This window comes from Camelina sativa, chromosome 5, assembly GCF_030686135.1.
Source record: "Camelina sativa cultivar CO46 ecotype springtype chromosome 5, ASM3068613v1".
In the NCBI taxonomy this organism is placed as follows: domain Eukaryota; kingdom Viridiplantae; phylum Streptophyta; class Magnoliopsida; order Brassicales; family Brassicaceae; genus Camelina; species Camelina sativa.
Window position 1 is genome coordinate 13,494,313 of NC_141884.1, and position 15,287 is coordinate 13,509,599.

General features: G+C 37.4%; 2 protein-coding genes and 1 long non-coding RNA gene across 3 annotated transcripts; 1 reads left to right on the forward strand and 2 right to left on the reverse strand.

The window, feature by feature from the left end:
* Window positions 1-922: 922 nt before the first annotated feature.
* LOC104786767 (putative inactive L-type lectin-domain containing receptor kinase III.1) lies at window positions 923-3,051 on the forward strand. The gene has a single exon (XM_019245906.2). The coding sequence runs from the start codon at window positions 993-995 to the stop codon at window positions 2,874-2,876; it is 1,884 nt and encodes a 627-aa protein (XP_019101451.1). The 5' UTR covers window positions 923-992; the 3' UTR covers window positions 2,877-3,051.
* A 431-nt stretch (window positions 3,052-3,482) lies between these two features.
* LOC104786766 (uncharacterized) lies at window positions 3,483-7,799 on the reverse strand. The gene is given in 12 exon segments (XM_087450035.1): window positions 3,483-4,263; window positions 4,361-4,498; window positions 4,645-5,736; window positions 5,865-5,921; window positions 5,998-6,045; window positions 6,420-6,523; window positions 6,526-6,582; window positions 6,669-6,719; window positions 6,812-6,979; window positions 7,153-7,275; window positions 7,395-7,484; window positions 7,644-7,799. Coding segments are annotated over 12 exon segments (2,526 nt in total). The 5' UTR covers window positions 7,665-7,799; the 3' UTR covers window positions 3,483-3,686.
* A 2,452-nt stretch (window positions 7,800-10,251) lies between these two features.
* Window positions 10,252-12,259, reverse strand: LOC104786769 (uncharacterized). The gene is made up of 4 exons (XR_767641.3): window positions 11,978-12,259; window positions 11,524-11,588; window positions 11,330-11,394; window positions 10,252-10,561 (listed from the first exon to the last, which is right to left on the reverse strand). It is a non-coding gene; the product is annotated as an uncharacterized LOC104786769 (long non-coding RNA).
* Between the last annotated feature and the right edge of the window lie 3,028 nt (window positions 12,260-15,287).

The following is a 15,287-nucleotide window of genomic DNA, read 5'->3' on the forward strand; positions in this document are numbered from 1 at the left end:
ACTAGAAAAAAGACGTGGAAATGGATAAATTATAATCTTTCTTGGCTCAAATCCTAGGCATACTTAATTAATACTGTATACAGATAAACTTTTTATTTTATTTAAGTTCTTTCTTACCTAGTTTTGCTTGTATATACTTAAACCGTTATGCTAAGCAGGTAAGCAATCAACCCCTAGATCATTTTTGTAAAATTGAAACTAAATTATTTATGGTTTGAGATATATTCGTTGGATTAACAATCATAATTATATAGTACAAGAAAATAGTGTGATTTCCTACGAAATTTCCGAAGGAAAATAAATATGTGTGCCCTAGTCTAATATGAATGTATGTGTTAGAATTGTTAAAGAATATGTATAAGACTTATGGTTGAATACAAACATTTCTTACTTGATGAAAGTTGAGATTTAATTTCCTCGTTTACATAATCTATGGAACTTTATGTGACTGCATCTACATATAGGATTTGCATGAAAACTTCTCTTACTGATTTTTGTAATATATACCTATCTTTGCACCAAACTCCTGCAAGTTTACAAATACGAACCAAACTAAGAATTGAATGGTCAAGTCTTCTTTTTCTTCGTCTTCAATTCGAAATTATTAATTTGATAGCATATTCCTTTATGAATATGAATAGTAATACTATAAGTTCATTGCTTATGTTCTGATGTTCATCAAATATTATATCGGATAGTGGCTAACACCACGGCCAACGCCTTCGTCCACACTGACCACGTTATTGTTGCAATTATTTATATCAGAGAAGAATTTTTGAGGAAAGTCCGAATGAAATTTTCAAGGTTATTAATAAAAAGGATTCTTTAGCAATTCATAGAAAGTCAAATACACAACCCAAGTTTGTATAACTTCTTAGTATAAACAAAATGGTTTGAATATGTTAAGGTCAGAGTTTTTTGAAGCTATAAAAAGGATAGCAAAGAACATATATTGATACAAAGCAAATTCAAATACTAAAACCCCATCTATAATGATTACCTCCAAATCTATAGCTCTAACAATAATCTTCCTATTATATCTAGTTTCTTGTGGCTCAAGTCAACGAGAAAGCAACTTTCTTAACCATGGCTTCCTCGAGGCTAATCTTCTCAAGTTCGGCTCCTCCAAGGTTTATCCCAGTGGCCTCTTGGAGTTGACGAACGCATCAATGAGGCAAATAGGTCAAGCTTTTCATGGTTTTCCCATACCCTTTTCAAACTCCAACTCCACCAATTCGGTTTCTTTTTCCACAAGTTTCGTCTTTGCCATCACTCAAGGAACCGGTGCACCAGGCCACGGCTTAGCTTTCGTCATTTCACCCTCTATGGACTTCAGCGGGGCTTTTCCAAGCAATTATCTGGGCCTCTTCAACACCTCCAACAATGGAAACTCCTTGAATCGTATTCTCGCAATTGAATTTGACACCGTTCAGGCCGTTGAGTTGAATGATATTGATGATAACCATGTTGGTATTGACCTAAAAGGAGTGACCTCCATTGAGTCTGCACCAGCTGCATATTTTGATGACCGAGAGGCCAAGAATATAAGCTTGAGGCTGGCGAGTGGTAAACCAATTAGAGTCTGGATCGAATACAACGCAATTGAGATGATGCTCAATGTCACATTGGCTCCTCTAGATCGACCGAAGCCAAGTTCACCTCTTCTCTCGAGAAAACTGAATCTTTCTGGGATTTTCTCCCAAGAACATCACGTTGGATTCTCTGCGGCCACGGGAACTGTAGCGAGCTCACATCTGGTTCTAGGTTGGAGCTTCAGCATCGAGGGGAACGCTCCAGACTTTGATATCAGGAAGCTTCCTTCTCTTCCAGACCCGCCACCTCCATTGTCTCCCTCCCCAAATCCTCCGATTTCAGACAAAAAAGATTCGAACAACACGAAGCTGATCGTTATCTGCGCTGCATCAGCAACAGTTGCAATCATGATCCTGGTTCTCTTAGGGTTTTGGGTGTTCCGTAGAAAGCAAATATTCTTCACCGGAAGTGCTCGTAAATTCTCCCACCAGACCATTTCAAGTGCAACCGGAGGTTTCGACAGCTCTAAACTCTTGGGAGAAAGAAACTCTGGGAATTTCTACAAAGGGCAGCTTGCTCCCACAGAGATAATCGCCGTAAAAAGAATTACGTGTACCACAAGGCAACAAAAGATAACCTTAATTGCCGAGATCGACGCGTTCTCAAAGACAAAACAAAGAAACCTTGTTAATCTACATGGTTACTGTAGCAAAGGAAACGAGATGTATCTTGTTTACGAGTACGTCTCTAATGGAAGCCTTGACAGGTTCTTGTTCAGCAACGACCGACCAGTTCTCACTTGGTCAGACCGGTTCTGTATCATAAAGGGGATTGCGGCAGCGCTTCAACACCTTCACGGCGAAGGTCAAAAACCCTTAATCCACGGAAACGTCAAGGCCAGCAACGTACTCTTAGACGAAGAACTAAACTCCCGACTAGGAGACTATGGACAAGGAAGCAGAGACAGCACCTCGGGACACATGGCACCAGAACTAGTCAACACGGGAAAGGCTACACGTGACACAGATGTGTTTCAGTTTGGAGTTTTAATGATGGAGATTGTCTGTGGAAGGAAAGCCATAGAGCCGACAAAACCTCCTGAAGAGATCAGTTTAGTGAACTGGGTGCTTCAAGGTTTCAAGAAGGGAGATCTGTTACAGAGATGCGACACAAGAATTAATCGAGAGCATTTGGTGGCTCGAGAAGTGTTAGTGGTCCTGAAAACAGGACTTCTCTGTGCAAACCAATCTCCAGAAGTTAGGCCGATGATGAAGCACGTGTTTCGGTTTCTCGATGGTACAGAACAACTCCCCCATGATGACTATCTCTTCTATGGAGTCTAACAGAGCATTCAAATCGACTCATAAGGTGATATCGAACACAATTGTTATTGAAGCGTTTTCGTTTTGGTAGTGTAAATAATGATTGGACCAAGACATGATGTAAATCTAAAAATTGTACCATACTGTAAGATATTTGCTTCTAAGTTCTAATAAATAGTTTTCGTGATTAAAAAAAGAGATAAGAAAATTTGCAATGCATAGTTTACAGACATCTCAAGCAGAACACAGAAGATGGTTAACCCAACATGCAACCATCAGTATACAAACAGCAAAATAGAGATCAGAAAAGTCGGTTCCACAAATCTGATCGTAGGAAAAGAGAATATTGCACTTCACCTGATTGGGTCTAGGCACAAATGAGAGGATCCGTTATATAGCCACTTTCTTAACCAAATCCTGTAGTTGACACTATACTCATCTATAAACAAATCCCAGAGTACAAATAAGTTTCAGTATAAAATGGTATTTCATTTATCCACAACATTAGTAGTACCACAGTCCACAAGCAAACGGTGCATGAACATTCTTCTATCAACTCAAACATAATGATTCCCAGACAGCCACAATACCAAATTGTCATAAAAATCTACTCAATGCAAGAAACTATTACCAGAAGATGAGCCATGAATGTCTGCATAAAGTCTGCACTCAAGAATAGCAGAGAAATTGTCACTTGTCCAATTTTGCTGCCACCAACAAACAGACCACATAAGAAAGTTTGGAACACGTAAGAAAAAGCACCACATAAAAGATAGATCTAGCATGGCATTGTATCTTAAAAAAGCTGTTCAAATAAAGGTGGATAAGGATTTAGTGGTTGATGCCCTTCTTTGCTTTCAGTGACTCGAGTGCTTTGTTTCGCAACTCAATCTCAAGCCTCTTTGGATCTGACTCCCCTTTTTTGTTCTTAGGATGGGTCTCAGCTTCATCGCCCTCTGAAGTATCAGAATGCTCTTGATTCTTATGTTTCAGCTTCCCACCACGACGTTCTTCCCTTTTACGACGTCTCTCCTCTCGCTTGCGTTTCTTCTCCTCCTTTCTCGTTTTCTTTTCTTCCTTCCTCCTCCTTTTAGCCTCCTTCCTATCTTCCAGGTCAGAATCAGAACTGCCCTTATCATCTGAGGATACTTCTTCCCTTGAAGACCTTTTCTCCTTTCTTCTCTTTCTGTCCTTAGTATGATGTCTGATATTTTCCTTAGAATCAGAGGACAGGTTTGCATCCAAGTCGCTGTTATCCTCTTTCTCAACCTGATCACTGCCCTTCACCTTATTAGAAACAGGCTGACTCTTTCCTTCTGAATTTTCTACTCTAAGCGATTCCTCAGGTGAAAGTGGGGGCATCTCTGAACCATGGGTTCTACTGGAACGCCTCTCTGGTATCTTATCACTGCTAAGAAATTCAATAGACAACAGTTATTAAAACATGAAATCTGAAATCAAAAGAAAATCATACGGAAAAGAAAAAGGAAAAAAAAAAAACACACCTCTTTCTCTCTTGCTCCTTCACATGTTCTGCACGCCTAACTTCTGGCACCTTTTCCGGTAATTGTTTCCTCTTATCAATATCAGGCAACTGCACTGCAGTTCTCTTTAATAGCTTGGAACTTTGAATCCCGTCCTCTCTATACACAATGCAAAAGCAGAAGATGGTCAAGGAGTTAATAACTACTGATAAGAAGAATCTGCATGTAACTTAGAACAAGTTATACCACCTTATTTTAAAAGGCATTGGCACATAAAATGATAAATGGAGTCATCAAGAGCATACCTATCTTGCTCTTCAGATGGATGTCCAGGAGATCTTCTGTCCCTCTGTTGCCTTCTTCTACTTGGAGAAGGAGATCTACGGCGAACAGGAGGTGAGAACGACCTAGAAGGAGATCTACTCGAGGATGGAGACCGTCTCCTACGTCTGTCAGCAGATGGAAATCTTCGACTACGCCGGTCGACAGGTGTTGGTGACCTGCGCCGAACAGGAGAGCGTGCTTTGACATGAGATGAAGGAGAAGATCTACCTCGACTTCTAACAGGTGACATAGATCCACTATGCTTGACATGTGAAGGGGATTCTCCTTCACCGCGTCCAGCTGGGGACAAGGAGCCTCGCTCTTTGGCAGGAGTCAGTGAACTACGTCGTCTAACAGGTGGTGATGGTGATTCCAGGTGGTTGGCTGCATGAGATCCTACAATCCTCATCGGCGAAGGTAATCCTGCACGCCTAGGAGGTGGTGAAGGCAACTTTTGCCCAGCAGGTGGTGTAGGCAATCTTGCCCCAGTAGGTGTCATGCGCCTAGCCACCGGTGAGGGAGACCTCCCCTGTGAGTCAGACCTTCCTCGCTTAGCCAGTGGTGACCGAGACCTGTTGCGCCTATAGAGTGGAGACGGAGACCTGTGCCTTCTAGCTGGTGGTGAAGGAGACCTACGCCTTCTAAAGGGCAGAGGAGATCGCCGATGTCTACCAGGCGGTGACGGTGACCTGCGTGACCTAGCAGGTGGTGAAGGTGACCTGCGTGACCTAGCAGGTGGTGATGGTGATCTGCGTCTCCTTGCAGGCGGAGATGGTGACCTGCGTCTCCTTGCAGGCGGAGATGGTGACCTGCGCCGCCTAAAGGGTGATGGAGACCGGCGACGCCTTGAAGGGGGTGGTGACTGACGGCGTCTCTCAGGCGTAGATCGCCTGTGACGTCTAATTGGTGACCGAGACCTGCTTCCATAAGCAGAATGTATCCTACGTCGCCGAGGAGAAAGAGACCTACGCAAGGAACGTGATCTGGATCTACGCCTTGAATTCGACAATCTCCGCTTTCTGGGTGAGATGGAGGCATCTGATGATCGTGATAAGCTCCTGGATTTCCGTTCACTGTTGCAGAAGTAGATCAGCCATCAGAAAAAATCGCACTAGGATTTACAAGATACAGAACTAGCAAGTTGGACATCACACGATACAATTTCTTAGGAATAATAAAACAATTGTGGAAGGCAGCATACCCAGAATAACTTCTAGAGCCTGAATTTGTTTTGCTGATAGACCTAGAACGTGACCCTCTGCAAAGCAACCAATCAATATATACTCACATATATGATAAAATGATATCAGAGAACAAAATTATTGAAAAGTTACCTAAGGGGTGAGCGGGATGCTTCTCTGCGACGTGGAGATATCAGATCCCTGCATCAAGGAGGCAATGTCAAAACCCACTCACATCATAATCTTAGCTACATTCAGATTTCTGGAGAACCAGCAAACCAAATGCACATGCACAGCACCAGTAGCATAACTAAAAATGCTAGAAGACCCAGAACAGCCCTTGACAGAAAAACTTTAAAAAACTGTGCCAGGAGTATTTAATAGAGATGATCCACATACAACAAGTGGATGGACTCAATCAAGAATAATATCACACATTTCCAGACTATGCATACCATGATAAAGAACACAAGGGGATACAGTTATGACCAGAGACCAGAGGTTCTCTATCAAGTCTAGCTTCAATAAATGACAAGAGAGAGGTTATGAAAACATAAGCATCAAGAGAACTCTACCTTCTCGTTTCTTTTACACCATTCTTCTCGTCAGCCCTTCTCCCATCCTCTGGAAGATCTCTTGAAGGTTTTTTCTCCATCCCATTTTTCCCCTTGAGCTCAACGCTGCTGTCCTACAGTAGTTGAGGTAAAGCACATGAACCCTAATAATTGCAGAAGCTATCTGAATAACATGAAAAGAATAGTCGAATGTTAAAACCAGGAGCATCTATATAGACTGAAACTCTAGCATGAATAAGTTAGTCTTACTATTTTCCTCAATGAATCATGCTCGTGGTTTGCTTTTTGCATTGCTGCTTCCTGTCACAAAAGTAAAACAGTCATGAGACAGCAGGAGAGAGAAAAGTAATTCAACATCAATTCCAAACTTCAAAATAACTATTGAAGAATACCAGTTTCTTCTTTGTGTCAGCTTCTCTAGCATCTAAAAACTGCTGTGGAACACCACTTGAATTATTCTGTGCGCTTAGAAGAAGCGTCCAGAGTTCTTTCATAAACTTGCCAGTATTTTTCTCCATGAATCCAGTTAGCGATATCTGAATCTCCTTACCGTTCACTACCTACATTAGTAACACCATTCAGTTAACAATAAAGCTCACTTGATAAAACCAGATTACCCCCTTTTATCTCATGTAACATCAACCAACAACACTAAAGACATATAAACCCTTCAATCAATAATTTATTCGACATGAAAAATGAATACTCAAAGAAAAGTCCAGTTATCAGATACCTTCCCATCAAGCAGACCATAAATAAAGTTGATGAGAACTTCATCTTCAAAACCAAGAAGCTCAGTGACTCTAGTCGCAATCCAAGGCTTCATAACATCCATCTTCACTTTGGTCACATCCACCTTTTAGAAACATAAACCATTAAAAAAGCCCTCAAACTACAGTGAAATCTCAACTAAGTAATTCAACGAACCAATTTGATTATAGAATTCACAATTCGTCAAAATTGGAAGAAACTGACCAGATTCTCCAACTCCGGAGCAAATTTCTGACTCTTCATCAATTTGGCTTGCTTGTTAGAGAACCGAGTATCCTGCTCGGCGGAGGTACCCTAAAGAAACCAAAAAAAAAGAAGACGAATCAGAACGTAATCAGAAACCTATGAGATTCAAATCAAAGCCATAGGAAAAAGAAAGCTTAAGATCTGGATCTAAAAGAGATTATTACATCAATCACAGTAACTAAGAACGAAGATGATCGGAAAACTCACCCGGAAAAACCCGCCGGACATGTTTTAGGGTTTGGTGAAGCAAAGATCGAAGAAGCTTGAAAGAGAGACTTTGTGCTTCGGTGAAGTAATCCACGCAGATGTGAAAAGATTTTTGAAGAGATTTTAGTTTACGAGCCCTAGCTATGAGATGAGATACTTAATTTTGTTTTTCCATTGTTACCCTCAGTTTCTTCAGAATATTACTTTATTGCCATTTGTGATAGTATTTGGTTTTAATTGGCCCCATAAGCAACATAATTTATACACTAACCTATCGGTTTGGGGCATTGCCCATTAGCCCAAAACAACCTTGTAGTAAGTTATGGGAAATTACTACTCTTTGGTCTGTTGATCTCGAGTGATAAAAGACATTATTACTGAAACATGCAATATATATATATATATTAAAATTCTAAAATCGGCTGGGCCGAGGCCTTACACACAAAAGAGTCCAGTTACAAAAAAAAGAAATCGAAAATTTTGCCGGAAACAGACGGAGGATCGGATCGTGCTACTGGCCAGAAAGCAGAAAAACCAAGCCTTAAATCCAGAGCTTTCAAGGTCCACGGCTTAGCAACACCATCGAAGGGTCGAAGATCAACGGTGAAAGAAATCGGTTTCCACCATCGATCTCTTTCCTCCGACGCACCACCAAAGCTACAAACCTCCCAGAAAACCAGTGTCGCGATGCCATCGACAGATCTATTTTCCCAAACAACCCGACATCATCAGATATATCCCCTCCATCCCAGATCTGGGCTCTCCAATAAGCAAAGCTCTTTCAATCCAGATGGGTGGAAGCAAAGTCGCCGTGGCGGTTTAGAAGATCGTTGGCTCACACAAATCCTCTAAACTTGGAATCCGCGACCGCCATCTAAGATCCAAAAGGATCTACAGTTAACCACCCTATCAAACAGCAAAACCCACCTTAACCTTACCGACTTCCGTTGTAGCCACAGATTCCAGGAAGACGGTTGAGCCTAGAGGAACTCCGATGCTAACCATCCGACGTCTTCAAACCGGGGCTCGACTACAAAGCTCCTCTTCCACCTGACTAGATCCACAGCTACATCGGCAAGGATAAATACCACACCGCCGCTGACGGAGAAGAGATCCTACTTACCACTAGACCTTCAATGCTAACCTCGACCAACTTGCATGAAGACCAAGGAGCTAAACAAAAGAGGAGGGAGGGAGAGGAAATCGCGACATCAGAAAACTGCTGCCGGAAGGATTTCCCTCCCTCAGGTCTGAAAATAGCAGCTAGGGTTTTGAAGAGAGAGAAGGGAGCTTTTTTTCTTGCCTCTCAAAGGCCTTCCAAAATCAGTACTTTTTGCCTACTTACTATATTTTTGCCTCTCAGATCTGCCATGCAACTTTTGCAAGTGATACTTTACGAAATCAGTACTTTGCATAGTAAGAGTAACATTTTTTGGGTAAACGGTTATTAAAGAGGAAGAGAGTTTGTTTCTAAAACAAAACAGTACGAAGACGAGTGACGAGAGACGAGAGTTTATGCTAATTACAGCGGAAAATAGTTTAAGGCTAAGTAGGGTTGGAGGATGAAGTTAATAAGAAAAAAATGCTAAGTTTTAAATGTAATACAAATGAGAGGAAGGGATTGAAGTAAACTATCATAGTGGTAATGGTAGAGGTAGACCATATTTTGTTTATGAAGTTTGGTGGAGACTTTGATGGTTCGGTGAGTTAAATAACAACAATATTGGTGGTGATGACAACAACAACGAAGATTGACAGCAATTTCGTGGACATCATCAAAATGATAGGCTTCATATAATTTGTACATGATACTTGCCAATTTGTTAGAAAAGTGAAACTTTCTAAGACGTGTTTTCAATTGACTTTACATAAATCGAAACCCTTATTGAAATTTAAAACATTGTTATAATCGTAATTGATGTCATCATCATTAGAGAAGAATGAGACACATTTAACCATATCTTTGCCAACACTAATAAGAAGCGAGATCTTGTTGGTGTACTGTGTAAATGACTAAATTATATTTATAAAATTATATATATAATAATAATAAATAACAGTCTCAGCTTTAAAAGTTTTTTTTAACAATCAAAGTATTTAGAGTCAAAGCCTTTGTAGCCAAATTCTTTTTCTTCCTTCTTCTTCTTCCTTCCCTTCTTTCTTCTCCTTTGCGGATGAAACTGTCGCGTCCACACAACCATGGCTCCTCACCATCATCTTAGTCACTTACAACCCCAATTCATTGTCTCCAAAATTCATCCACCACCAACACCATCTCGGATCTAATGGATTCAATCTATTTCATTTTGGATAAAGAAATCTAAATCTAAGAGGATACTATCTTGTGAACCCAAAAACTCTAATCACAAACAATTATCAAACCAAAAAATCCAATTATCTTGGAAACCATCTCCTTCACCCGGATTCATCATCATCACCACCATCTTGTTCACATGATCTCATCATCATCACCACCAACTCGTCACCGAATCTCATCAATTTATCTTGAATGTGACCATAAACCATTTCATGATAACGGTGGAGGTTTATCGGCGAAATCGCAAATAAAATATATATATTTTCCTTATATAAGGAGGGCAAAGACATCTTTTTATCTAAATATAAATGTTTATTTATGCAATCACGGACATAAAATAATTCCATAAGATTCTGGAAACAAATGCCTAATCCCTACTATTAAAAAACGTTGCCTGAAAAAAACCTTAGTTTTATAAGAATTTACAATACAATGCCATTGGAGTTATGACCAATTAATTATTTTGCGAAAAGGATAAAACCGTCATTATCTAAACAGGGTAAACGGATAAACGCGCGGATCCTAACGACCCGGTTATGATATTTCGGATCTTCTTCTTTAATCTGGACCATTGCTTCACTTTTATCTTGGCCGTCAAAATCTATATTCATATTTTTGCATTAACATTTTTTTTCCACATATTTAGCAAAAAAAAAAAAAGAATATATCTACAGAAAACCCGATTACTAACTCACACCACATTAATGCCGAAATAAACGTCAAAAGGAATATATCTACAGAAAGTCGTATGCTAATATGCATTTAATCAAATCAAACATAATCTTACCAAATAAGGTTGTTTTACATTTACATCCTAAAATATAGCAACACAATAGTCAACATAGAAAGAATGTATTAATACTCCTAAGATCTCGCAATCATTTAATATATAAATTGAAATCCAACATACAACCTTCCTATAATACATTTTCGATTCACATATCGCAAATGGAAATGTACATTTCATTCGCTTCATAATCGAACTAAATTTACTATAACCGAGCATATTTGACATATATACCTAATGAATCTTCTCTAAATCAAAACAAATCGGATCTTACAATATCTTATAAACTTGCGAAATCCGGTGAGTAAGTTATTTCAATATCTTCAAATTAAACTTTCTCATCAAGATTGTATTAACTCACGATGAAAAAAACCCTACCATTCTACCATCATCTCAAACACTATATAAATGTGTCATTCGCACAATCAATAAGCACTCGCTACAATTGAAAACTATCATAAGCAAAAAAAATCCAAACCTATTTTAACCTCAATGGCCCCTTATATGCAGTATGACTCATGTATCATTTGTCAGGCAAATGACGGAATTATGGTAAACCGTTTGATCAGGTTAGCGACTTACAAATAAGGAGAGAAGAACAAAACCATACAGCTCCAACCGTCAACACTTTTCTTCTGCAAATCATTCTGGAAGTGAAAGGGGTAAGTAACACTGACTCCTTTAGTGTAAATAACAGATTTAATTTGCAGCTTACCAATTCTAATATATAGACACAAGAGACATAAATTGCTACTTTACCACATATAGTCACTTACTTATTTTCTGGATTTTTCAGTCTTAAGAGGTTTACATGGTCCGACACCAGTTATGGCACCTCCTTCTGAATAATATGCACGCACACCACGTTAGTTTTTTGAAATTTGGAATACTATGTTTAATCATGTTTAACTCATTAATGATTTTAATTTGTTTAGTAGGAAACAAGGTATTGGTTCTACTTCATACTTCATGTACAACGACACCAACCATCTCAATATGTGTTCAAAGAAAATTAATTCCTCAAAAACCACTTAGAAGAAGAATTTTCTAATGCACTATGATCTCCATCTCTACAAGGTAACAATGTTCTTTTGTTTCACATTTTTTACAAACCTATCAAGCATATTCTATTATTAAACAAGATTTACTAACATTTCAGACTTATCCGATCAATCTACACTCAAGAGTCAAGAATATATCTTTAACTATTGGAAAAGAAATATAGCTTACTGGGAAATAATTAGATTGTTCGGTTGTCAAATATTTAGACATGCAGGTCCTCTCAGATTGTATCTGTTGTAGATCTTCACCCTTGGTAGCGGAAGCGCTGGTGTTGAGAGCAGTGATCGAATCGGCCACAAATCTGCGGATCAAATTAATCAGAGCAATAACCTATAATTCAAGCTTTCGAATCCTCATGGTATCTCCGACATCGCCTCTTGTGCTTTCGAATCCTCATCGGTTGTCTTTATTTTTGTTTCAGTTTGTGGATTAGCTAATGAAGAAGCTGATGTTTTAGCATCAAAGATTTAAAAGGCCTATTTGTATTAGTCTCAAGTCTTTTTTTTTGGTTAAGGCCCAAATCTTTATGCTGATGAAATAAGATATTAACTTTGCTTTACTCCACTTTACCAAAACAGTATTTTATTTCATTTATTTTTCTTTAAGTTTTCGTTGTTCTATTTTCATGTTTTTTCTCACTAACCAAATCAAGTACTGAGAAAAAACACGAAAAATAGAACTCCGAAAACTTAAAACAAAATAAATGCCTTATGTAAGTTACGATCTGCATTTTCTAATTTAAAATGCCTTATGTAAGTTAAATTATTTAGTTACAAATTCCTTATGTAAGTTAAACTAGGTAGTTATGCCACATTGTATTTTTTTGGTTTATTTTTTTGAGGACGTTACAAATTATACCTCTCTTCGAAAAAGACCGGGTTCAAGAAAGACCAGGTTCTAAGGATTTGGGAAAGAAACAGAGTATTTAATTTAAAATTCACAATTCAATAATATTAGATATTGTTACCAACTACGAAACGCATTGTTTTTGTGATTATGTATATAGATACAGTAATTTAGGTAAGGGTTGACTATGCGACAGATAATGATCCAATTTGGAACGAGTTGATAGTTTTTGGGTATTTTTAAAAATAATTAGATAGTTTTTGAGTATTATTATTTGTTTTTAGATAATTTCAACTAACTAAAAGTTAAATATTCATTGGAGAACTCAAGTATCCTGTCTAAATTTTTTACCGAGTACCTATTAATAAACATAGGCTAATGAGTAATAATTTAAAGAGAACGATCATAGGACAAAAAAAATTATGATGGATACGAGAGAAGACGGGACAGGACAAGACGTGATAAGACGGGATAGGATGGGACGAGACAGGAAATATTTCATGTTATAAAGTAGATATGTCTAGGTTATATATGTACAATAATTCAAACTAAAACTTAATTGAAATCCAATATTTAGATTTAATATCAATTTTATACAAATACTTATTTTATACATTTAAAATAATACGATTCTAACTCATTTTTCAAATTTAAATTTTATATGAGAAAGAAAATTAATATTAAGTTAATTTTTATGAAAAAGTTTAAATTAAACAAAACCACAACATCATGTTATTAATGTTTATCAAAAATTTTAAAAATAAAAAATCAGAAATAAATATGAGAATAAGGTGGCTGGATCGCTCCAACTCTTGGGACTATCATCAGGTGGCTGTTCCGGCAAATAAGGTGGCAATTACTATCGTGAATAGTATTACGAGGAACAGTAGGTTTCAGTCATATTTAGCACTCAGAGGGTTATCTTGGCTTCATGATCAAGTGCATGCCGAGGAATAATGTTCTTGGTGTTTATTGTTGTTCTTGGTTACTTTCGGTTCTTAAACTATTTTTGGTTCTATCAGATGACCAAAACAAGAAAAATTTGAGAATATAAATATCTTATTGTTCTACCATCAGCAGTCCATGCAACAATTTATTTTATGATTCATCATCACTGTCTTTGTTGAAAGCCATTATGCAATAAATTAAATTTCATGAGAAATCATTATTCTAAACATCTAATAAAGAAAAAACTTATTTTTTGTGTGCAATTAAACAGAAAACATATAAAACTAAAAAATTGATGTATTATGTAAATGAAATTATGACTATGTCCGGCTATTTATGGTATTACAATGAGAAATAGAGGATGTGCAACGGAAACGGATAATTCGTATAACAAAAAAAAATTGCACTTAAACGATTTTTTTTAAAAAAAAATTCACTATGTGACATATAAAGAAATAATATGAGATGGATATTTTGAGAATTTTGGATATTTTTGAAAATATTTTCTGATGTTTTAAGAAGTATAATTTCCACTAACTATAAAAATTAAATATTCAAATGGATACTTTATAGATTTTGTGAAGTAATTAGCCACTTTGGAATAACTTAGATAGCTTGTGTGGAAATTGTAATTCTTTTTGGTAATTCTAATTAACTAAATAAAAATTAAATATTCAAGAAGAATTCAAGTATTTCGTCTATACCCAATCTCTATTAAAAATATAGCAGAATAAGTGATTATTTAAAAGAAAACGATCATAAGTATGACATCCCGGTTTGCGGAGAGATTTTAAAAAATTGATTTGACCACCTATGTCACCAAAGTGCAGTTATCTTTTGTCAAGGTTCCTGAGAAAACTCTAGAGTAAAGCATGTTTGAGCTGTAGTAGATTCATGATGGGTGACCTTCCGGAAGTAATTGTCGGAACTGTGCGAGTACAGACAAAACACAGGAAAATATTATGTGGTGATTTGTGGGGACGGGAAACAAAATTTTAAAACCTCCTGAACGTAGCAAATCGGCCGTTCGATATGGGTGGGCACACAGGCCGGGAGTGGACATGAGCCCATTAAGCGAAATGGACACATGGCGGGAGTGTACATGGGTCCACTAAGCAAGGTGACGGTCGAAGCGTTACAATAAGACAGAAAAATTCTGATGGATATGGGACGAGAGAAGACGAAACGGGACATGATAAAATAAGACGGGAAAAACATGTTTCCCTAATAGAGTAGATACGTCTAGGTTATATACGCGTAATAATCCAAAATAAGACAAAATGAAATCTGATTTTTTGATTTCATAGCAATAGTGTACAAATACTTAAATTATATATTTAAAATAATATAATTATATAAAAATATTTTGCCCGTGCTATAGCACGGATACTACCTAGCTCTATAATTAATCCAACTAAGTTATCATGAGTTCATGATTTTTGAAAGATCTCTCGATTAACGTAGTACGTATCTCCTAGTCCTATGCTATATCATCTCCTAATTTATAATTTTCACCTTTGTTTTTTGAGCTAATTTATTCTTTTTTTTTTCTTTCTTAACTACCAAAAGAGTTACAAAGTAAGGTTTCACTATAATGACACAAAAAATATGATATTTACTTTTTTTTTTATTGGTCCATTTAACAATTCATTTTCTAAAACATAACAATATAATGTTTATCTTA